This window comes from Hesperophylax consimilis, chromosome 29, assembly GCF_061612785.1.
Source record: "Hesperophylax consimilis isolate HC1 chromosome 29, BYU_Hcon_1.0, whole genome shotgun sequence".
Taxonomy (NCBI): Eukaryota; Metazoa; Arthropoda; class Insecta; order Trichoptera; family Limnephilidae; genus Hesperophylax; species Hesperophylax consimilis.
This window is the reverse complement of record NC_142864.1, coordinates 1,624,641-1,649,844: the sequence shown is the minus strand read 5'-3', so window position 1 is coordinate 1,649,844 and position 25,204 is coordinate 1,624,641. Positions and strand designations below refer to the sequence as shown.

General features: G+C 34.5%; 1 protein-coding gene across 2 annotated transcripts in view; it reads right to left on the bottom strand.

The window, feature by feature from the left end:
- Window positions 1-1,176: 1,176 nt before the first annotated feature.
- Gat (sodium- and chloride-dependent GABA transporter) overlaps window positions 1,177-25,204 on the bottom strand; it is a 45,359-nt gene continuing 21,331 nt past the window's right edge. Inside the window, exons 1-13 of one of the 2 annotated variants that reach the window (XM_089649374.1) lie at window positions 17,661-17,734; window positions 15,470-15,711; window positions 14,379-14,650; window positions 13,799-13,900; window positions 13,213-13,396; window positions 11,994-12,184; window positions 11,124-11,304; window positions 9,808-9,932; window positions 8,857-9,101; window positions 8,551-8,754; window positions 7,838-8,005; window positions 6,738-6,885; window positions 1,177-5,685 (exon numbers count right to left, since the gene is read on the bottom strand). In XM_089649374.1, coding sequence (XP_089505500.1) covers window positions 6,793-6,885; window positions 7,838-8,005; window positions 8,551-8,754; window positions 8,857-9,101; window positions 9,808-9,932; window positions 11,124-11,304; window positions 11,994-12,184; window positions 13,213-13,396; window positions 13,799-13,900; window positions 14,379-14,650; window positions 15,470-15,567 — 1,863 coding nt within the window. In that variant the 5' untranslated portion in view covers window positions 15,568-15,711; window positions 17,661-17,734 and the 3' untranslated portion in view covers window positions 1,177-5,685; window positions 6,738-6,792. Of the gene's footprint in view, window positions 5,686-6,737; window positions 6,886-7,837; window positions 8,006-8,550; window positions 8,755-8,856; window positions 9,102-9,807; window positions 9,933-11,123; window positions 11,305-11,993; window positions 12,185-13,212; window positions 13,397-13,798; window positions 13,901-14,378; window positions 14,651-15,469; window positions 15,712-17,660; window positions 17,735-25,204 lie in introns of those variants that run through there. The other variant, XM_089649373.1, reaches the window with a different exon arrangement.

Genomic DNA, 25,204 nt, shown 5'->3' with positions numbered 1-25,204 from the left:
GAAATGGCTTTAGCCGTGTTTGGTGACCAGATCTGAATAGCCAGGTACTTCCCCACCTTCCTCTTCCCCATCTCCCTCCCCTCCCCAATACCCTCAGCCTCACAACATACCCCAATTGGGGATGCCATAGTCTCACTGGCTCCAGACGGGAGCAGTTGGGACTCTTGTGCGGTATTACTGTAAAAAAAAAAAAAAAAAAAAAATACATTTGTATTGAAAAAATATTTTTTTTAGTAGGTAATAGTTATATTTTTTATTGAGTAATTTATTTTTTATTTGTATTACTCAAGCGAAACGATAGGAAAATCTTCAATTTATCTAAAGCACTTTTTGGTATTCATAATGTACTCCAATTAGTTATAAAGAATAATCAAAATAGTAATTTGGCATTAAGATTCGCCTTAATCCTGGGGGTCGGACGGATTAAAAATTTGTTAAATCTGCGGTATTACGACCGGTATACGCAGTAAGCATGCGCTTGATTATGTGTAACGTTTTCTACTAATCTGTTCTTATCTCCCCGTATTATCTATTAAGAGTAAGACGATCAATGTATAAAACTGTAATACAATAAATCTTTAACCTTTCCCATTCTAGAAAATTCCGCGCCTTCCGGTGCTGTACACTCAGTATACATTCATCCCCTAACTAATAAACGCGTTTTAAATTTTACACAACTGATAAACAACTATTTACACAACATTAATTATTTGCTATTTAATTATTTGCTTCTGTACATGCGGAATATGAATACAAATTAATAGTTTTGTCGGCATAAAAACTCAATTCTTTTATGAGAGGCATACAAATACAGTATAGGATTGAATCACCGATACAATATTGAATTAGTATGCCTTTCTTGAAAGCATTGAGTTTTTATACGGACAAAACTATTTATTCATAATAATTCAGTTCAATATTTTGCAGCATAACTTACAAAAGGTATTTTTTCCTAAAATAATTAAATTGGCGCCATCTTTAAAAGAGCAGATTATGAATTCTTTTAAATATACCCTTAACTTCTGTTTTTAGTGAATTATTGTATTAAAGGTATTTTCAATTAATTTACTTAATATTACAATTATGTTTATATTTCAACAAATAAATCCTTAAAATTAAATTTATAAAAATATTTTATTTCCATGGCCACCCCTGAAAATAAATTCACAATCGGGGATTTAGGATCACAGGAGTCTATCTACAAAAATAAAGTTTTGAGATATACGCAAATAAAGATTGGAATGCTCACATGCCCAACTGTGTCTCTTAAACGTCTGTATGTACGATATAGAGCTCCGTGTCACTAATAAATATGATTATGACATTATTGAAACCAAGCTTAACTCAAAACATCAGTTTTTGTTGCTAGGCCCCTGTGATCCTAAGCCCTCGAAGTAAAATGATACACATTAAAAATAAGTGAACGATATCAATCTGCAATAAAATAAGCCATTTGATTAACATACATTTTATTAACCACAAAATACAGAGAGTCTAGACAATTATTACAACATTCAGGTGGGTATGAATTGTAAGAATTAATACATTATTCGGTTGTGTATGATAAACTGTAAGAATTGTTACATTATTCGGTTGGGTATGATGAACTCTAAGAATTATTACGTTATTCGGTTGGGTATGATGAACTCTAAGAATTATTACATTATTCGGTTGGGTATGATGAACTGTAAGAATTATTACATTATTCGGTTGGGTATGATGAACTGTAAAAATTATTCGGTTTGGTATAATGAATTATAACAACAATCAGATGTAAGTATGCAGGTGTTACAAAAATGATTGCAACATTTTAGGTTGGTATGAATTGTAAGAGCCAATTCAAAATTCTTGTCAGTTTGAATTGTGCGATTGATTGCAACATTTAGGTTGGCATGTATTGTAAGGAAGATTACAAGCGTGATGGTTTTTAAGATTTATTATGATATTGTAAGAATTTAACGTTTTATATTATAAACAGATGATGAAAACTGTATATTTCTCTGAATTATAAATTGTTATAATATATTACAATTGTTTGATGTTTTTGGTATCATAATACTTTTTATAATTGTTAAACTTGGGTAAATGAGAATTGAAGGTTTCAATCAATTGATGATTGATTGATTGATTGAATTTGATCATTACGAAATACATATACATGTTCAAATATCAATCAGGAATAAATTGCTCAAGTTAAATTATTACATTGCATATTTGGGAAGAACTATAACCACCATACATTCCATAGAAATACGCCCTGGACTTCTGACCCAACGAAAACCATTGCATCGTTGGCTTGAAATTCTTCATAATTACAATGTTTTTAACATTGTAAAATGACCTATTTTTATTAGAATTGACACGACGTAATGAAATGCTGATAATTGCAAAAAGTCATAAGTTTTAACATCTGATGAGCTGGCTGCGTTTTTGGCTTGAAATTCTTCACAATTACAATGTTTTTAACATTGTAAAATGCCCTTTTTATTGGAGGTTACATGACGTAATGACATGCTGATAATTGTGAAAAATTGTAAGTTTTAAAGTGTGGTGTGTTGAATTGTGGTATGTTGTATGTAAAATATGGTAAAATGATTACGTAGCCCTAAAAAGATTATACTTAAAACATGGTATGATTTAAAAATTAACTATAATTTATGTTTAATCTATTTACACATCATATAACTTGATCGTTTGTATTTGAAAATGCTCTTGTACCATTAATTTTCTGAAACATGTCATATAAATGTATGGTTTAGTTATAATAACGACTTAGTTTAAGAGAGCAACATAAAGTTTTCATCATAAAATAGTGTGGCATTAACTCCAACTACTACAATCTTGCCAAGAAAAACACAAACAACGGTTGATACTTATTGTGGTAGGAAATTTCATTTTATTTTCAAACAAAACTTTGATTTATTGTCTTACACGCTTTAAAAATAAAATTTTACATCAATGTTAGATGATATTCATTCTCATATATTCCCCTTAGAAAGTGGTATACACAAAAATATTGTCAAATGAACTGTTTATACCTCTAAAAAGGTTAATAATATCCGTTCAGATTAAATTTATTCATAACAACATTCATTCAGAAATTCAAACACTTAACTTAATATAATATATCCACATTCACAAATGTACGATAATGTTCTTGGGAACTGTGATTTCCTAGATATTAGTTTAAGAGGTTACCCATAGATGGCACATAGCTGTTGATAATGCAGGAATTGAGACTATAATAAATACGATTGGAACCTCAAGGTCGAGACCAAGAATCATTATTTATACTATTAATTGGAATGGCGAAATAATAGTCAGGCTGTAATTAACACAATCTATTAAGGCCCCGTAGTAAGCGTTCAAAGATGGTTTGAAAGGGAGATATGTAAATAAGTATGTTAGAGGGAGCGCGCTAATATTTAAAAAATGATAATAATTAAACGAAAATGGTGAAAATATCTAATTTAACACGACTCGTTTGAAATAGAGCAAAAATCTCTCGATAAATTCTTTAGTTGCATTTAAAGATACACTGTGAATTTTTTCATGCATAAAACATATTATAACAGAAAAAACGTGTTTTTAATCATTTTCAGAGCTTATTTTGCGATTTTTTTTCTATCGAGGAAATTTCACATAATTAACGTTTCGACATAACAAATGTATTGATATTATCTTCAAAAATAACTTTATTTTTGGAACTTAGAAATTTAAAGAATAAATCTGAGTAAATAAAAAGAGACTTCGGACAACCGTTCACAATATTATGTAGCCCTATCATCTTGAATTATCATGCCGTCTCTTTCATTCTGAACGTCAGTCGGGCTGTCTTTATAGTAATGTTGTTTTAAATTGTTATTTACGGAAAAAAACTAATATCATTTTTTAAAAATTTAATCACGAATATAATTTTTTTCACTAATTTTATTTCAAAAGGTCAAAAGTAAATTATTTGGAAAATGGACACTTTGGTTATATGCATTTATTTTTAATTCAACATATTAACTAATTAAAATATAAAATAAATTATTTAATAAGAAAACACTTGAGAACACAACTTGGAAGCATTTTTAATTCTCGATACAATGTCACTAAACTTATTAGTATAATGATATTAAATACATGTTTTAAATTTAATTTATGGAATATAATATTTAATTATCTAAATACATTGATATTACATATTGGAAGCACGTTTTTATATTTAGCGCCTTTGAAAACAAACAGTCCACTAACATTTAGAAATAAATTTTCTACACATTTATATAATTAACATATGTATTTATATGGAAGACATATTTAATAATCTACAACACGGAAAACTATGCTTTTAAAGTTAGTTAAATGATGAGTGTATAAAATTTTATTTAAACAAAAAATATCATGATAAATTTATGTTGAATTTCAAATGATAGCATTTTAAAATAATAAAATTGATTATAAACATTTTTAGTACTTATTAAATAATCACACAAATATTTGGTATCTAAAAAAAATAATACAAATTAATCTTATAACTAAAGTTTCTTCAATTTTTTACATAATTATTATTCAACTCAAACATCCGAAACTATTTAAAACCATGAACCAAAGAAAACTAACCATAATATTTGACTAAGCCTAGGAAATACTGCATAATTAGCAATTTAAAAACATATTTCGCAAAATTATAATTTAATCTACATAGAATACTTACATAACATCATTTTATTATAGTGTTCCCAAATTTTAATTGATTTTTAGCCCATGTATACCGTACCCGTCTTACTTATAAACACGGTGCAAATATTACGCAGAGCGTAAGGTCGGGATAATGAAAAGCCTGATTTATAACAACTGAGTTAAACCGGGCGTTTATATAAACTGGTTTAACAGTCCCAGCGCTAAACCGGTGCATAAGAACCTAGTAAGTTAGACGGATAGATATAATAGTAAATAGAATGGCTTTATTTATAGACAAAACAAATATTCATTTTAATTCGGATTTCATAATATCCTATAGTGTAAATTTAATTAATTTTGTAAAATTATCTATGTTTCCAAAATACCGTGTCATATATAATTGAAATATTAACTTACTATTTATGCAATATCGTCTATGGCATCTTAACGCTACTCTTACAACTAGCGAATGATAAACAAACATTATAAAAATAAGCCTATTAATAACTTAAAAATAAAATAAATAAATAAATACTTATAACCAAAGATATCCACTTACCATATTTAAAAAATATTTTATTTACTTGGAGGAAAAAATTTTTTGAAAAAAAATAACGTTTTACTTTCTATAACATGGCATTTGGATATTCGGATTAAATCTTTAAAAAATAAATTACAAACTTATGCAGTTTTTGATACAAAAGAGTTGAAAATACATTTGAAAAATAGATCAGCTGCGAAAATTCATAAAAATTCATTGATATTTGTGTTTGTGGTGAAATGAAAAAATGAGATATTAAATTCCTATTACTAATGTCAATTTGCTACAAACCTAATAGTCTAATGTCATCTTCGACAAATGATAAACTTATAACTAAACGAGATTCCTCTAAATAAAATTATTATAATGTAAAACTTTGATTCTTTTGTTAAACGTGAAATGTTTGACATCGTCGATTTTAATATTGTCCTTTCACGATTTTTGTTGCCGCCCTGTTATGGTCGCACTTGTTCAAACTGAAAACAAATACACACGGTTATGCAGATAATTATAATAGGTAGTTCACTGAAGAGATAAATCCATAGAAGTGTGGTGTTGGCACGTCTGATACACCAGAAGTATGGGAAATGTTCCCATCAGGGTGAAATGTGATCAAACATTTCACTGGCTGTTTGGGATGTGGGAATTGAAAGTCCTTATTGAAATTGTCTTCAAATATCTATGAATCATCGTCTATTGGTTATTCCTTTAGTTCATAGATCAAATAAGCAGTAAAAGTATGGGATAAAGAAATAAAACAACGAAAGTCAAGTGAAAGCCTAAACATTATTTGAATGACGATCAAAATCATGGAAGCGTATCGAGGATTATTTATTTAAAAGGTCAGAATAAATCTAACGAACTTGTTGTAATTTCTGGTATACCACAGGAGCCAACTCTTGGCCCCCTGCTTTTCCTGATATTCATAAATGACCTTGATTCAAAATAAACTGTGATTGTGCTTTTTCCTCCAATGATTATGATTTTGTTCCTTAAATTAAGTCTGTTTCAAATCACCAACTGCTTCAAAATGACCTCCACACACTCAACAACCTCTAATTGGTATTGCACTCAAACGTAGAAAATTAAAAACTTTAAACTTAACTTGAAATAGAACTATAATAGCTTTTTCCTATGTTATCAAAATGTTAATAACTATTTTTTATTTTACTGTTCTTTAAAATGTGTCTTCCATAAGAGATCTAAAAATCTTTCTTGATTCTGAATTCATATTTGATGATGTACACATTAAGAAAAGGAAGAGCCAGCTACGAGTGGGTGAGAAGCGGTAAAAATCGGCGATACAGAATACATTTGAGGAAAACCTGTGCAACTAATTGGACACTAGAAAACTTATGAAGGAGATGAAGAATCATAAGTAACCAAAGGGAAAACTTCAGGTAAACCAAACTCTAAAAAAAAGGTTTCGGATTCAATTCCTAGCTCAGTATAATGACTTACTTGATACACAAACATTGTGCAAGTCGATTTGCTATTGTAGGAATAAGATAATCTAGATAATCCTTACCAAATGGACCCTAGAATGAAGGTTGGACTTTGTGTTGACGTCGGCAGGTCAGCGCTTACACGGCGTTCTTCTTCTTGAGGGCTGCCGCTTGCATTTTCAGTCGCAGTGTTGGGATGTCTTCCTCAATACGGACGATCTTTCTGAATTTCTGCAAAACAATCCTTCCAACATTAGCGAATGCAAATTTGATTTTACTAATATTCAATACAGTCGATTCCGCCTATTCGGTATGCTTTATCGCGACAGCCGTTTATTTGGGCCTAAATCCATGGAACAGAAACCAAATAAAGAAACTAGTACTAACTTACTTCGGTTATCTGGGACACCATTCCGTTTAATTGGGACAAATTCAGATCTGAATGAAGTTAATGCAAAATATGTCTCAGTAAACGTATTTTAGTTAATAATTCCGTAGATTTCACCCATTGGGACAGCCGCTTATTTGGGACAAAATGTTTGAGCCCAGTGTGTCCCAATGAAGCGGAATGGCAGTATTTGGTCAATCAAAAAAGATCAATTCTACAATCATTGAAAAAAATTGTAGTCTAAATTTATATATATATATATATAAAATCATGCATTGTTTCACATTGCTTTCACACCAACAAAGTATGGAATTCCGTCTAAACATAAACTTTAAGGCGCACAGTTTACACCCGCACTGTGCAAGCAGATTCCCTACAGAGCATCGGACCATCCCAAATCTCATACAAAGAACGTACGTAAAAAAAAACTGATTCGCACTGGATTCAACGCTGGATGCAGACTATTAGAGATTTTCAAGAATATTAGGTGCAAGAATGAACACAGCATGAACCTTCTCGAGGTTGTGGTCAGCTTTCTGCTTCCAAACTTTTGGAGTTGTTAGGATATCAAAAATGGAGGGCAACATATAAATAAGATTGTGAATGGTGCTGTTGTCAGCGTAGTCTGCAGTGCAATGTGAATATATCCAACAACTGCGTTGGTGAGATCTTTGTGGCATGCCTGTATTAATAATTAGGTGCAGAGAGAACAAAAATCCAACTGCGATCTGGATAGTTTTGTCCAATCCATCTATTTTTGCATAAGCAGTTCTAAACATATCAATGATGACTGACCTCCTCCCGTGTTCCGGGCGTGACGTACCACAGGTAGATCATGTAGCCTGGGATACACAGCATGGAGGAGAGGGCAGAGAACCACCCGAAGGCGTGTGACCACCAGGGATAGCTGTAGTTAAGGTACTTCACCGGAGTCCATGATACAAGGTTGAAGATGAACACACCCTAGAGAATAAAACAATGTTTAGCAAATAAATATACAACCGAATGAAAAGAACGACCTAATAATATATGGCGACGCAAAAGGTGTCGCCTATCAGATGATGATCTCAATTTTGCAAATGGCGTCTTACGTCATCACAAAACTTGAAAAAGAAAATCAAATGCAAGCGATCCCATAATTTCTGACAACTTTCCGGGGAATCAACTGTCTGGAAGATCAACTGTCAGGGGGTGGACTGTCGGGATATCAAATATCATAGAAGCATATACAAATAATTCATAATATTTAAAGCCATATATGATTTGAAAGAAATGAAACAAAGCGTACCACAAGGCTCCCATTTAAGACCTCTGCAAAAATATGTATATTACATTTAAATACTTTTTGTAATAATCACTTTATAAATAATTGAACGAAATATGATTTTATAACTAATTGAATATTTACATAGTAAAAACATTGAAATGAAAGGTAAGATTTACTTTTTATGAACTGAACAACGTTAAAGTACATTCAGAATCAGCAAAAAAAATTATAATAAACTTACGAGGCAAATGCAGGGTGTAGCGATGACCCAGCAAAACTTCCACCATCCCACGGGGTAGTAACCGATCATGTCCTTGATGCCATCGTAGAAGCGACCCACACCGAAAGCCCAAGAGATGGAGATGCACTCGAAGAATATTAGGAATAAGAGACAGAAGCCGGACACTGCATAGGAGTCAAGAATTTGGAACACGTACATTCCACCCTGGAAATAAAGTCCATTTTAATATCCACAGACGTTTTATTATTTCATATTATTATTATGGCGCCTTTCAAGATTATAAATTTTTCTCGATCAGTTAGTTACCTGGGTTATGCAAGTCAAGCCAACAAGGTATGATATAAAGCAGGTGATGGCGATGAAGATCTCTTTCCTTTTCCTCAGGAGAACTGGCCATTCGTCCACGATGGCCGTCACGAACCCTTCCATTGTGCAGAACTGGGAGTCGAGACCGATGAGAAGTAACATGAAGAAGAACAGACAGGACCAGAGAGCAGACCCAGGCAGCTGCAATACAGCTGAGGGGTAGGCCAAAAAGGCTAAGCCAGGACCTGTGAAAAACATCGATTAGTAATGCAATCAATCAAAAAACCGTAGCAATCAATAGAAACTCATTTTTAATGACTGCTACTAAGCCCGGTCTTAACCTAGGCACTCACAGAGTCACTCACTAGGAAATTTGTTTAATATATTTCTGTCCATGTCCTGTGTTTTCAATTTGTACCATTTCAATTGGCCTCCTTGTGACGTATGGCCCTAGGAAATTTATTGAAATATTTCTTTTCAAGTGCTGTGTTTTCAATTTTTACTATTTTGGTACGTAGCCGGAGCCCCCTCCGAAGTGGGGCCCCAAGGATTAAAATATTTGTCAAAAAAAGTCCTTGTCTGAGGACCCCCAGATGTTGGGGCCCCAGCGGACGTCCGACCTTGACTGCCACTAACCATAATCGGTTAGTTCAGTCAAATCAGACGAAAAAGTCCTACTGACGGTAGGAATTATTCTGACGCAATCTTTATTTGACCGGACTGGTGTTCAAAAGCGTTTTAGTGAATTATACTATTTGTCTTTACATTGTTACATTGTCAGCATTTTGTGTCAAATAACTATTTTTCGTGTTCAATAATTTAAATTAGATTTTTTCTTTTAAGGATTCAGTAGATATTCCTACAATTCCCTGTATTTGATAATACAGTTGTACAAGTGGATTTGCTCTTTGAAAATCTTGATGTGCGTAAAAATTAATCTTGATTTCGTACCTGACGCAGCCACTTCAGCAACTGGTCTCTGTTGCTCGTGTGCCATGAATCCGACAACAGAGAAGATCACGAATCCAGCGAACATACTGGTACTCGAGTTGACCGTACATACTATCAATGCGTCCCTGTAAAAAATGGAGGAAAAACATATTATCAAAATAACTGGCTTCAACATATTCTTATTCAACTGTTGTGAGAAGTATTAATTATCTAGACAGGGTGCGAGAATTTTAAAATTAACATCAAAATCGAGAATATTTTGGATTGAAACATTTATCAAAAAGAAAGTGCATTATCTCGCAGTCAAAAGATCGGAAGACGATTTGCTTTTTACCTTTGGTTAGTCTGCACGGAGCAAGTTCGTCCCAACCATAACTACAGGCTTTCATTTCTCAAACACGAGTTACAAGTATTTTAGGTGGGAGCTCTCGCAACTTTATCATTAACAATTTTAAAAACTTTCAGATAGCTTTAAGATGGCATATTGATAAAAGTAACAAGTAAAAGTAAGTATTTCTTTCTAGCAAAACAACTACGTCTCGCAACAAATTACGGCAACGCTTTTGCCACAAAATAAATTAACTTCGCTGGTTTCGCGTACTTTTTTAGAAACATTTTAAACAAGTTTACATCAAGTTAAGTTGTTAAGTTCTCTATATCTTTTAACGCGGTGATTTTCAGGCTCGCTATTGCCCGATAAATTGACAGTAAGTTGTATTATGAAATTTTTCTTAGGCGGTATTATTTTTAGATTTAAATTAGGTATGATAAAGCTAATCTATTATTAATACATATCAATGGTTATGAGTCTATAAATAATGCCTTACTGCTATTCTAGATTGGTGGGCCATTGTGTAATGTTATACAGTCAAACTGTTACATATCACATGCCATATTTCTCATTCTGAACAGTCCAATTCTGATTCACAACTCTAGGCAATTTTAGGGTTGGAAGATCATTGCCATAAGTGTTAATCAAGGCTTAGTTTTGGTCCTTTCAGTGAAGAATCACCATTGCCAAATGGACAGTCACAATGCTATTATTCGTGAAATCAAAAGGTTCTTGAACGCCGATACGATTTTTATGTAATTGTTCTTATTTTTTGTCAAATAAACATAGAAGTCAAAAGCAGGATTGTTCATTCTTTTAAATTTCAAAAACCTGCGATGCATTGTGAATTTGGTTTCTGTCGGGTCTAGTTGCAGATACGATTTTTTTTTTAAATTGATACTCTTTCACTGTGGTTGGTCGATAGTGAGTCTAAAATATTGTAGATTTGCAATGAAATAAGTAGTTGAAAGTTTTCTTGTCTTACTTGTACACATTATTGTTGAATTTGTTGTAACTTCCAAGAGCCACCAGCGTTCCCAGACCAAGACCATAGGAGAAGAAGATCTGGGTGACAGCGTCAATCCATACCTCCGACTCTCCCAGCTTGGACAGGTTAGGCATCACATAGAACTTAATTCCCTCCATAGCACCAGGCAGGGTGATACCTGGAGGAAAGAGATGTCGATGAATATGGTTCAATTTTACAGATTATTTTTTTTATATGAAAATCAATCAGCCGCCAAAACTCTGTGCGGCATATTATTATGTCTCACTAAAATTGGCAATGGACCAACTGCTCCAAGCTGTCCGGAGCCAGTGAGACTATGTCATCCCCAATTGGGGTATGTTGTGAGGCTGAATATAGTGGAGCGGGGAAGGAGATGGGGAAGAGGAAGGTGGGAAAGTACCTGGCAATTCAGATCTGGTCACCATATACAGCTAAAGCCATTTCAAGAAACACTTGAATTCTGAATATTAGTCTTACACCAGGGCGATACTGAGAGTATCTGCCACTGATTATTATAATATTATTGCGCAAATATATTATATAACACAAATAAAATTTACTTGCGCACGCCGGGATTTGAATCCGCGACCTCCGGATTTTTAGTCGAGAACCTTACCCCTTGACCATGGAGGCTTTTTATATAATAATACCTACTAGAAAAACCTCAAAGATTTCAAAGCATGTTTTTATTCAGTTGTCGTAAAAACTAGTTATTTATGAACTGTACCAGTGTATGTATGAAATTTAGTATGAATCACTTTCAGAAACGTATACAAGTTTTTGAAAACCCCATGAAACATGTATGTGTTCTTAGAAAAGACAGACAATTACAGTAAAATTGCTTACCCCTGATCAGCAAAATAGTCAGCAGGAAGTAGGGGAACAGGGCGGTGAAGTATACAACCTTCCCAGTCCAGCGGACCCCCTTCCAGATACAGAAGTAACAGATGATCCACACCAGCAGGAGTGTCCCGGCCAGCTCCCATCGCAGACCTCCAACGTGCTCAATACCATCAGAGATCATCAAGGCACGACGCCTGCAGACAAAAGGGTTTACTTAAGTACCATAAATAATCAATAGACAAGAAACTGTATACCTTTTGATCAGATGCAGCTCTTGACTAAAATTGACAGCAGTGCTTTTCACGTTTAAAATCTGCCTAGTATACAATATACGTGCAGCAAATTAATTAATTCATTCTCTCCACTAACATACATTTGTAAAATAATACTGCTCCGTCAGCGTTCATAAATTTAATCTCTCGAAATTCATCACTGAAAATCTCTCGATTTTTTTTAAATTCACCACACATCAATGCTAGTGTGTGAATTTTGTAGCGCTAACGTTGTAAATTAGTATTTCTAACGAGTCCATTCCAGACATTGGTTTATGCATGATCAAATTTGTGCAAAATTCGCTTTATTTCAAAGCGCTTCGCGCATGTGTCGATGGTGCATGGGGTGAGTTATATATCTGCACTGCTCCAACACATGATTTTCCGTTAGGACCATAATCTGTCTTTTCGGCATGACTTGGCGGGAATAATTACTGTACATACGTACTTTTGTATATCAATGACTGCGGGATAGATGACATGTAAGAACAAAATTGCGCACAATCTATGTCAAAATTTTGCTAAAGTAGCGTAAGATTTGTGTATTATAATAAAAATATAATTATTATTAAAAATTTGGGTTTGAAATGTGTGAATAGGATTGCTGGCAGATTTGTTAAGCAGTTTCAGCTTTGATGGATTAAATGAATGCCAAAACATCGTCATCCTGTGCTTTCTCCGTTTTTAGAGTTGACAGATGAGCTTGATGTGTCACTTATTTTAGAAAGCCACTAGTTTCAATATTAATTAATAATATGAAATGGAAGACAAACTAATTTCTTTAGTCAGTATCCTTATATGGAGCGATTTAAATTAGTTAGCAGAAAGAATGCGGGAGCAAAAGATTATTTGGCATGGAAGTCGAAAACAAGAAAGGAGGAAATCTAAAACATGGCCATCAGCCGTAAATAAGTGCCTATTTCATTTGGAATATATAAATAAGAACTCACTCCCAAAATTCCTTGACGGGGTCACTCAGCATGGACGTTGATACATTCCTGGCATTGATGGTGCAGACCCTGGTGATGGTTCTGTTAGCGTTTAAGGCGTCGAAGCAAGGCAGGTTCTTGCGGTCATAGGGGTTGACGCAGGTGTTGGTATTCCAGTAATTGTCGCAACTTCTCCATGGTACGTCTACGCAGATAAAATTGAAGTTAAAAAAAGAAAAAACATCGTGGAGTGTAAACAGTTCAAAATATTTGGTAAGTGAAGAGTATAAGTTGGGTGAATTTGATTCTCATTTTAGCGAAATAATTCTAAAATTGTGATTACATTTTATACAATTGGTAATCCATACAACACTTGTGAAAGACATAAAAATAAATACGCATTGATTATTTTCAATGGCAAATAAAATGTACAATACCAAAATAAATGTGTGAAGTGCGTTTTCCCGGAGTACCACAAGACTCTTATTTCGGCCTCTCGTATTTTTTTATGAAATGTTTTTCAGATCGCAAAAAGTGAAATATCTTGGAGTGTATTGTTATTATTGACTGCAGACCTTGCTGAACATCAAAAGATGGTTACACATACCTCCTCGTAGAGACATGAAGAAGTAGAAGATGGCCCAGGCGAGGATGACAATGTAGTACACATTCATCCAGCAGGACATGACAGCTGCCGCATAACCAATACCTGGACAAAAATTAGGATGATCATTATTTTTATTAAGTAAAAAGGTTTTGTATTATTTATAAATCATGCGTACACACATTTGTTTTTTAGTTACACATTCGTTTGCTTTTTTACACACTAAATAGTATTTTAAGCGGGATTTAAGATTCTCGACAGTTGCTCTAATCCAATCACCATAATTAACCTTTAAACTTTGAGGTATCGCGGGGCAATTGCTATAACTAGGTGGCTACGAATCAGCATGTTCGCGTTACACATAAACCATACCTTTATTACCGCGCATGGGCGCGATTATTATAATTATGGTGGCATACATGGGCGAGGAAATAAAGTACATAATGGTTTTGTAATAATTGCGACAAAACTGCCTTTAGATATTGCTAAATACGTCCCAAAAAACTGAAGAAAACCTAGTCAAAACTTGTAGCATACTTGGAGTCCTTTATGTTTTATAATATACAATGAAACAAAAACACACCCTTGAAGATTGGTGCAATCTTGAACACTCCTAATCCTCCAATGGTCAGCATCTGTCCCATAGCCAGTTCCATAAAGAACATGGGGATACCAGCCAGGAACAAGGTGAGGAAGTAAGGAATAAGGAAAGCGCCACCCCCGTTCTTGTAGCAAAGGTAAGGAAACCTCCACACGTTGCCGAGTCCGATGGCCAGACCCACGACCGAGAGGATGAAGTCCATCTTACTCCCCCAGGAACCTCGGTCTGGGTCAGGTTCATCCACCTGGGTTTGCCTGTAACAAAAATAATCAATATAAACACACAGGGTTAACAAAAGACACTCTGAACAGATAATGAAACACGATGCTGTAATATAGATAAAACTAAAGACAGACAGTATTTGTATTGATTTGTAATGAGAAACTCACTGTGACAACACATGCACAGTGAATGATTTCAAAATACTTCAGGAAAATTTACACATGATTTTCAATGTTGTTCAAAACAACATAATATGGGTGTTTTGGGGTAACAGCAAACACATAGGGACAAATCGATTGCAAATTGAATGCTGCATTTGAGATTTTCACTGCCAAAATTTGTATTTTAGAAAGGCATTCCTGGGATGCGAATAACCTGACAATATTTGAAAATCTCCTATTACCATCACAGTAAGCGGAAAATTTTGCTTGTATCGTGATGGAGGACTTAGCCAGTCGAGAAATTGAACTCACCCAACTTAGCCACCGACCTGATTGATTAGTTTTGTGCTATTATGTCGTGTTGCGCTTCCCCCTTCTTTAACGCCAACGTTTCAGGCAGCGTTACAGTGTCCATCATCAGGAAAGGTTAGATAAGATCATCACTGAAGTTTATCCACCGCGGGAAAACGATGGATAACCTCCAGTATCCACCAGGGTCCACCATCGTCACATCTGTCCTGATGATGGATACTGTATTGCTCTCCGAAACGTTGGCTAAAGAAGAAGGAAGAGCAGCATGGCGCAATAACCCAAAAACGAATCATGATAATATGAAAAAGTAGTTTTCCGCCGACTAAAAAGTGAATTTGAGTATTTTATCATAAATTGTATAAAATATCGTGAACTTACCCAGCCTTCGCAAGAGCCCCCGTCATTTCTATGTCTTCTGAGTCACATTTTAGTTCCAGCCTCGGCGCTGCGGCCATACTGCTCCCTTCCTGGGTCATTCCTGCACCTCTTGCTTTCTGGTCCTGATGCACCTGGTGCTCTTCCTCTTACTGCTTTCCTGATCCTTCCCTCTACCTGCTGTCTGCTGAGTTTCTATGAGAGACCCGATGGACAAGGCATCACAGTGTTCCTCTCTGGGCAGTCTGAAAAATTAAAAATAAAATATTCTGTATCGTAATGCAGATATTAAAAATCAAGGCGTTTTTGTTTCTAATAATTCAGAAGCGAAATTTTATCCCTGTCATTTATTTATTTATTTATCAATGCCTTTTTTAGGGGCTGTTATACATTAATATAAAAATATATACAGTATTTATAACACATAACTAAACTGCCTCAGTATCAATTTTTTGTAAGTGAGATATTGAATATGTACACTGGTCGGTATAATTATTTCCCTCCATTGATATTCTGGACAGTGAGGAATGTATATGGTAGTTAGTCCTAGAATTTCTGCAGTGAAATAAATCGCGACTTCTACTACATATTACCTAATGCAAACAATTCTGGACCATCAAATGCGTCATTTAGAATTTTATATTGAAATACAAAGCAAGTGAAAATCTTCACACAATTTAATTTAAGCAAAACCTGCTTATTAACCTGCTTAGATAACCAACACTTCTGCCATATGTCACCCCTTGTGGTTTGCTACGTTTGGTGACTTAGCAGGATGCCCAGATTAATGGGATAAGGTTTGTCTAGGTCGTCTGCAAAACTAGTGCGTAGCGGCCGGATCGGGAGACACTGGTTGAAGGAGACCCTTTGACCTCTACAACAGGACTCTACCGACCCATCGCTTTGCACCGCAGTGGGAGTCACTTCTGGACACACTGACCTCCAGATTTCTACCCATCCCTCATACCTGTTTCCTTCCCAGAAAGTCCTCTCCTTTATTTCCATAAAAAACACCCTTCACACAGCATCCCCAAAGATGATATAGGCCTCGGGGGAAATTATTTTCCTTAAAGCCTCCCGTGTGGAGCTAATGTAAAAAAAAACAGTGCCTAAGTTGACGCTTAGTTAGGTTATTAAGAGCATCGTCAGTTGTGATATACCAGCAAAAAGTATTGGTATGTAAAAGTGAGATGAAATGGCTACACACATCTGACAAGTCATGTTATTATACCGTTTCTATTATTATCGATCATTTCGCTATCATTTACATCAATGTTGAAGTTGATGCGAAGCCCTAATTCTGTCAAGTGTAAACAAAAAAAAATTCACCTATATAGTCTATATACCATAGGTATCTAGACATTTTCGCCATTACTTATTTCGACCTTCTCAAAGGAACCTTCGTTGTAGCAATTATGGCTGCCGCATCCGTTACGCTTTAAAACCGCGCGTTTTCCTCTGGCGGAAGTGGGGTCTTTCCGGCGTCGCAATCACACGGGCATTTTGGCGGGAAAATTGATGTCAACGTCGACAAGATGGCTGCTTCAAAGGTGAAAGAGTTTTTATTTTAACGTGAAAAAATCTACGCATAAAGGTACATTTTGAAGTTCGTTAAATTCTCAGGTTAAAGATTTTTTATTACTTTCTCTAGAATACCCAATGTATCGTTAGTCTGTTGATAAAAAGGCATTTCAAGACGAATTATTCAAAAATAGTAGCTCAGATTTTTAAAATATTTTCAGGTTTGTTTAGATCTCAGTGACCTCAACAACATCAATTACAATTAATAAATGCATACTAGCGCTACCAGTACTCTGTTTGGACTCTCACCAAGAACGTTAGGACCAAAATGGCCATTCACAAAGATCAATGAAAACAGCTTGAGAGATACAAATACTTATTAGTGAAGTTTAGCGGGATCAAGACAAAGATTGCAGATATCAAACCTCAAGGGTTTTCAATATCATCTGATACTGTAGTCACAGATAGAAGACATGGCCTGACAATTTAAAGGGACCCCTCAGCTTTGGATGGGCTAAAATATTATTAAATGTTGAGATTGGAAAACTGGACGCAAGAATGCCTATAGAAAGAATGCTCCATGAAGATAGGTGTGCATCGCACCCCATAGTGTTTCTAAATAACTGAAATTGATTGTATATACGATTGAACGCTACTCATTGTCCGGACCTACCTTAAAAATGTTGTACTTAGGATTTGGTCCTTCGAGCAGGATCAAAGCGTAATTATGGTGTTGACGCTTTTATTACAAATCCAATCCAGATGAACTCTAATGGAGGTATTAGGAGTCTATTCTAGAGATTACACTAATCGTAAAGTCGAATAGAAAATCGCCTATGTTTTAAATTCCGCGAAAATAATAAGAATAAGGAAATTAGGTAAGTAACAACAACCCTTCTTAGAACTGTAACATTTTTATACGGTGACCGCTAACGCGCTTTTACACAAAATTTCCTCTGCAATAATGTATGCAAAAACTAACCGTGTCAGAAGAACGTTCGCACTTAAAACTAAAACTCCGAATGAGTGGAACGTACAGTGTATATATCCATTCAACTCAATCAATCCCACGATCAGTGGAGTATCAGAACACCTATGATTGTAGGAGCATTTGAACCGTGCGACCTGCGACTCGAACCGACCGACAATCCGGAGCTTCCTGTCGGTATTCAGGATGCGAGGGGAGTTATACACTGTACACCACACCGTGCAGATGTATGGAGGGTAATGGATCATCTGGGACCGTTCCGACGTTTCCAAGGGGGAGCCTTGGATTATACCGTGGATTGTAACGTATATACTGGAAGTTGATGGCAGATATGGGATGGTGGACTAGGTGTCTGATAGACTGATGATTTATTGAATTAATGGTCGCGAAATATTTAAATGAAGTAATTTGTTTGGATATGAAAACATAAATTTGGAATATGAAACTAACTTAATGAAATTAATCATCGCGCCATTTCTCCGTAGGATAAGCACATGAATAACACACTACTTGATTCATTCACGTTCATATATCATAATTACGCTTTCATCGACCAGCATTCTTGTCGGACCTCCACATTAAAAAGCTAAAGGGAAAGATATCCTGAATTTCTAAAAAGAGACATTTGTTTCACAGAATTTAAACAATTCATCAATTTTCGAAGTAAATAATAAAGTTCTGTGAATGTCCTATTTGTTATTCTATGTCCTGTTGTTTAGTTAATATCCGCGTACTGTAAAACAACCTATCTATCATAATGCGTTAATAAAATAAAGAAGTATGATACAGTTAGATATGACCAAAAGGGATAGGGTTTGATTTGCTCAGTGGTAGAGGAAAGTCCTGGCAAGGCTGAGGTCCAGTTCAATTCCTAGATGCAACCGATTTTTTTAAAATTTTCATTTGAGAGTCGATAATTCTAATTCCATTCTTCAGTGCTTAGATTAATAGAAATTTTAACTATTCTCATGATATTGGAGGGCAGGGCCGGATAGAGGAAGGGATGTCCCTCCTAACCTTCTGCAGAAACAAAATACATAATAAAACATTTATTTGACAATAGATTCCTGCATTTTTACACATCTTATTTTCTTTCATTATATAGATACTATTTACAAAAGGGTCACTGCTCAACTGTACATTCTGGATGTCTTCCGAAATGCAACTGCTTTCCAGCAGTGCCTCTAAGATAATATATTCAAAATAATGCAGCATCTAATTCGCCAATTAACCGAGATCTTCATACTCCAATGATATCTGTCTAAACTCAAATATTGTCATTTTTTCGAATTCACTGCCCAAATTCAAACGTGGCATCATGTCAATAATGTAAACTGTTCAATGCGCATACAAATACACACACACTCACACACACATTACACACACACCTATATACTACACATGTCACCTGATAATTAAGGAACACACATACCACTTAGCAGACATTACAAGGAAACACATGAAATATCTAATTCCTGTATATTGTTTCATCACTGTAAATCATGTACTGTTTGTTTCTATAATATAAAATAAATAAAAAAAATTAAACCGAATATACAAAATTCAAATTAAAGCAAATAAAGTTTAAAATTAAATTATATAATCACAACACACAAGTAGTTGAACCTTGCATTGTAAATTCCATCAGTTATGATATTGTGCGGTTGACTGTGCAGTCAGCAACCATTCGTTGCAGAGCTTCTTGAAGCACTGCAACGATGTCAATATTCGAATAGATGGTGGTATTTCATTTCATAGTTTTGATTATGAATAACATTAACTAATAATAATAAAATTAACGAATAATAGTAACTACACCCAAATGCAACAGTTTTATGTCTGGGGAGAACGAGTAAATGGTCTCTTTGACATGTGCTGTGTTTGTAAGAGTCACCGGACCACTGCAGTCTGTCAAGCAGACAGGCAGGAACCTTTGACTTCTGTGTACTGTAACTTCTTTCTGAAAATTAGAAAAAGATACGGTCGCGTTAGGAATTGAACCCAGGACCTTAGCCTTGCCGGAGCTCTACTTTACCACTGAGATAATTCGACCCTATTTCCTTCGGTTATATTTAACTGTATCTTACTTCGACTAAGAACTACCTAAAATGTAGACTTAAGACTAAAGTCCACACGAATTTATTATTTCTTGGCATTCGATCAGCTGTTCTATAAATTACATTGCTTTTGACTTTACACTATTTTATTTGTTTCTCTTCTAAACTTTATTTAACGCCCAATTAAGAAACACAGTAACTGATATACATAATGGAATTTTAATTGTAATTAATGATTTGCGATTTATCCTAAAAACTTAGAATAAATGACATACATGGGTAATTCACATAATCAAATTAAACATCATGATTGTAATAAATAAGATTTATGTAGCTGTAACTTTCCACTGATGAAATTAAACATTATGATTGTAATAAATGTGAATTATGTAGCTGTAACTTTCCACTGATGAAATAAAACATTATGATTGTAATAAATGAGATTTATGTAGCTGTAACTTTCCACTGATGAAATTAAACATTATTATTGTAATAAATGTGAATTATGTAGCTGTAACTTTCCACTGATGAAATAAAACATTATGATTGTAATAAATGAGATGTATGTAGCTGTAACTTTCCACTGATGAAATTAAACATTATTATTGTAATAAATGAGATTTATGTAGCTGTAACTTTCCACAGATGAAATTAAACATTATGATTGTAATAAATGAGATTTACGTAGCTGTAACTTTCCACTGACGATAATTGTTTGCAGTTGTGGATCACGTTTACAAATGGAAATTATCAGCAGCGACAAATGCTCATTAGTTACTTTGGATCTTCAAATATGGCCCGTGTGACTTAGTGGAGGGGTCAGCGTGGCTTTTAGGCTAAAAAGTTAATGTTCTAAATGCTAAAATCATTTATTAATGGCCCATATTTTATAATTCAAAACACAAAAAATAAAGTAGCACATATCCATAGTACATATTAGCGATGCCTTTTGATTTCAAAAAAATATTATTCAATTGGGTTAAGTTATTTTTCGCCTCAAATACCAATTTAAGATTTGTGTGAAAAAGGTCGCGCAGCCGTTCCTCTTAAGGCGCTTAATGTTTTTTTTTTTTTTTTTTTTTTTTTTAATTCCTTTATTTTTCCCAATTTTTACATTAATTACATACAATATTATATAAATCAATAAGAATAATGGGAACCCACTAAGGCGCAGCCTGTGCGTGGGTAATATATTTAAGTTATTATTTTATTGTACCTAGAAATAAACAAATTGTGGGCATATAAAATAAAAACAAGATTACATTTTGTATAAGCGTTTTGTATAAAAAGTGTTTATAATAGTGTATAGTGAAGTTATAAGTGTTTATTGTAATATATGTAATATATGGTGAATATTTTATGAGGAACATAAATTGATACAAATTAAATAAAAAAAGTTTCAACTGCTGTGTCGAAAAGCCATAATTTTAATTATTTTAAATATTGAGGAAGTTTAGTTATCACTTGAATATTTTTCGGTAAAAGATTGAAAGTACGAGGTCCAATGAAACTGCAGTGTGTTTGCATTTGTTTTGTGTTCGTTTGGGGAGTATAAAATACATTATTATTTCTAATGTTGGTTCTGTTTTCATTTATTTCGAATTTATTTTTGTTTTTAAAGATGTATTTCATAGTTTGCAAAATAAATAGTTTACGGAGACAGAATAGTTTAGATTCTTTGTATAACTCATCCGTTGAAAATGTTCTTTTCCGACTATACATAACTTTGATGATATAATTTTGAATTATTTGTAAAGGTTTGATATGTGCATTAAGCGCACCGCCCCATCCTATTATTCCGTATATGAGTGAAGATTGCACCAAAGAAAAATAAATAATTTTCAGTTTTTCAACATTGAGCACTTCTTTTAGTCTGTAAAATGTGTATGTAAGATATCTTAATTTACAGACGGTATTATTAATTTGTGACTGCCAATTTAATTTTGTATCAATAACAATACCTAAATATTTAATCTTTTCAACTTTTCCGAGTTCAAAGCAAGATGAGCATATTTCTTGATTACAGTTAACGTTATGTATTCGAATTTTAAGGTTATTTGGGGGTTTATTTTTACTATTTTTAGAAAAGGTTAGGTAAAATGTTTTATTATAGTTTAAGAAGAATCCATTACTTTCTAGCCATGATGAGACATATGTAATACATTTTGTTGCCTTCAAAAAAGTTTCAGGCCAGGATTTTCCATTCACTATTATTACTGTATCATCTGCGTAAGATACAATTTTACCAGGGATTATAACATCACATAAATCGTTTATGTATATTAGAAAGAGAATTGGGCCAAGCACAGTTCCCTGTGGTACTCCATTTTTTATTCCTGTTTCAGTACTATAAAATGTTAAATCACTATTTTGATTAATCTTTATAACGAATTGGTGTACATTATGAATACCAAAAAATATGCTTTAGATAAATTGAAGGTTTTCCTATCGTTTCGCTTAAGGAGAATACAAATAAAAAAATAAATTTCTCAACAAAAAATATAAATATTTATTTTTCGGAATAACTTTATTGAGTAAAACCTCAAATTGTAATATTTAATTATTGAAGACAATATTAGCGATTTCTAAACGAAAATCTGAAACAGAAAAATCAGAAAAGGATACGGTTACATCTAGGACTCGAACCCAGGACCCTTGTCTTTCCGGGACACTGCTCTACCAACTGAGCTAATGGGACCCTAAAGTCCCGGTAAAGGACCCTAAGTTTTTTTCTAAGCTTCGCGAAAATTCCGTTTTTTTAAAAGTGTACCACAAAAAGAACTAATTGACGGGTACTCTCATTTTCACAGACAATTACTTCGATTGGTCGGCCAAGAAGCTCCTGTGGATGTAATGCAAGTTTTAGTTACATCAAAATCTTGCTACCCTGGATTTGCAAAAGCAGCTATTCCATGTCTCAATTGCCCTGTCAATAGTGTTGATGCCGAGAGGTACTTTAGTATCTACAATATTGTCGTAACTGATCGCAGGCAAACAATGAAAGATGAAAATGTAGAAATTACAACAATGCTAGCCTTTAATTGAGTTTTTAACACTGTATTTTTTTTTTGCGAAATAAATGCGAAATTTTCTATTTTGAGTTTTTTTAAATGCGAAATCACGATTTTTTATTTGCGAAATTTACGTACCCCTAAATATAAGGTATACCAATAATATACACATTTTTGGCGTATAGCTTCCTCTTAAGGTAAGCATTAAAAGATGTTTGAAAGGGAGGGGGAACGCGCTAATATTAAAAAACGATAATAATTAAGCGAAAATGGTCAAAATATTCAATAAAACACGACTCGTTTAGAATGGAGCAAAAATCTCTCGACAAATGCTTTAGTTGCGTTTATAGATACACTGTGAATTTTTTCATGGTTATAACATATTAAATAACAGAACAAAACGTGTTTTAAATACATTTCGGAACTTACTTTGCGATTTTTTTCTATCCAGGGAATTTCATATAATTAACGTTTCGGCATAACAAATGTATAGATATTATCTTCAAATATAACTTCTTTTTATTTGTAACTTGAAAACTTAAAGAGTTAACAAGAAACTTGGTATAAATCGGTAGAAATTGGGAATGCGGGAGCTTAATCATTTTATCTGTACTACCTAACCAGACGCCAACTTTTTTGAATTTTGATTTAACGCCTGTGTCCGTTATTAAGGTTTTGCTGCTAATGACGTATATGTTAATTCTGGCACACTTAGCACGTGCTCTGTCTCTCTAACAATGCCTGACATCATATATCGTCGTACATTTTATCGAAATGAAAATTTCTTAATGATGACGAAACAAATTTCAGTATTTGAAAGTTAAGCAAAGAAGGATATTCGAATCAAGAAACACCCCCACATCGTATGTCTTGTATTTTTATTTATTCTATGAAGTTGAGGAAACGAGGGCGGCGTTTTGTTCACAAAAAGTATTCCCCTATTTCCTCGCTGGATTTAGACACTAGTGCAAATATATTTTTTTATATAATTCAGATATCGACCACCAGTGTGCCTCCACCTTTTCCTTCTTGTAGGACTTAGGACCCTCCAAAAATCTTTAAATTTCGTGGTATTTAAAAAAAACTTACAGGTTTAGTTAATTTTGATGAGGAGAAAGCAGGAAATGCGAAGCCTCGATTTTAACAATTTTATTTACTTATAATCAGCCTGAGGTGCAGTTGTCCCTGTTGCTCAAGGGGGGATAACAGATAACAGAGACAGTGACAGCAACAGTTTTGTAATGTACGTTTCCTGTCTGCGTTTCCTCTTAGCGAGTATATAGTAGCAGGTCCAAAGAAATGTGTTTCTCTGTATCCATTTTTCAATTATCCGGTTACATGTTGACGCACATTTGGGGAAGGTACTTGCAACGTCAAACGTGGAGAAACTCAAACCGTCGGGTTGGATATCTCTGAAGCCTTTGATAGGGTCTGTCACCAGGCGCTTGTCAGGAAGTAAGTATCGTATGGGATCCATCCAACCCTGCATAATTGGATTGAGGACTTTCTCAAAGGAAGAACAATTCAAACCGTGGTTGATGGTCTTCTTGCTCTCCGTGCCAAATCAATGCGGGGTACCACAAGGATCTGTGCTGTCGCCGACGCTGTTTTTGCATATTCAACGAGATCTTTGAAAGTGCACCAATTCATTGCTATGCTGACGACAGCGCCGTTCACGAGGGTTATCTTCTTGACAAGCCCCTTCTACTTAACAGCTAACCACCTCGAGAAGGTTTGTGCCTGGGATAAGGTCAACCTGGTCAGTTTTAACGACTCAAAAACCCAAGCGTGTCTGATTTTGGCAGATCAGGGAGATCAATAACTGTCTGGTGCAATTTGATTTGACGGTCCGTCTAATTGACAATCCATTGTTAACAGACCGATTACCATCTCTAATGCACAGACGCAATGTGGGAATGCTGTACAGGTATTTTAGTGGAGCCTGCTCTAAGGAGCTAGCGGCATTGATCCCCAGTACACCGGTGCACGTGCGTGAAACTCGACGTACACGAGCGGAACACCCTTTCACAGATGATGTTGGATCCATGAAAACGGGCCGCTTCTTCGACTCGTTTTTGTGTAAGACGGCTCGTATGTGGAACGAGCTACCGGCATCTGTTTTTCCTCCTTCAATAATCCACTCTCTTCAACATCCCCTTCA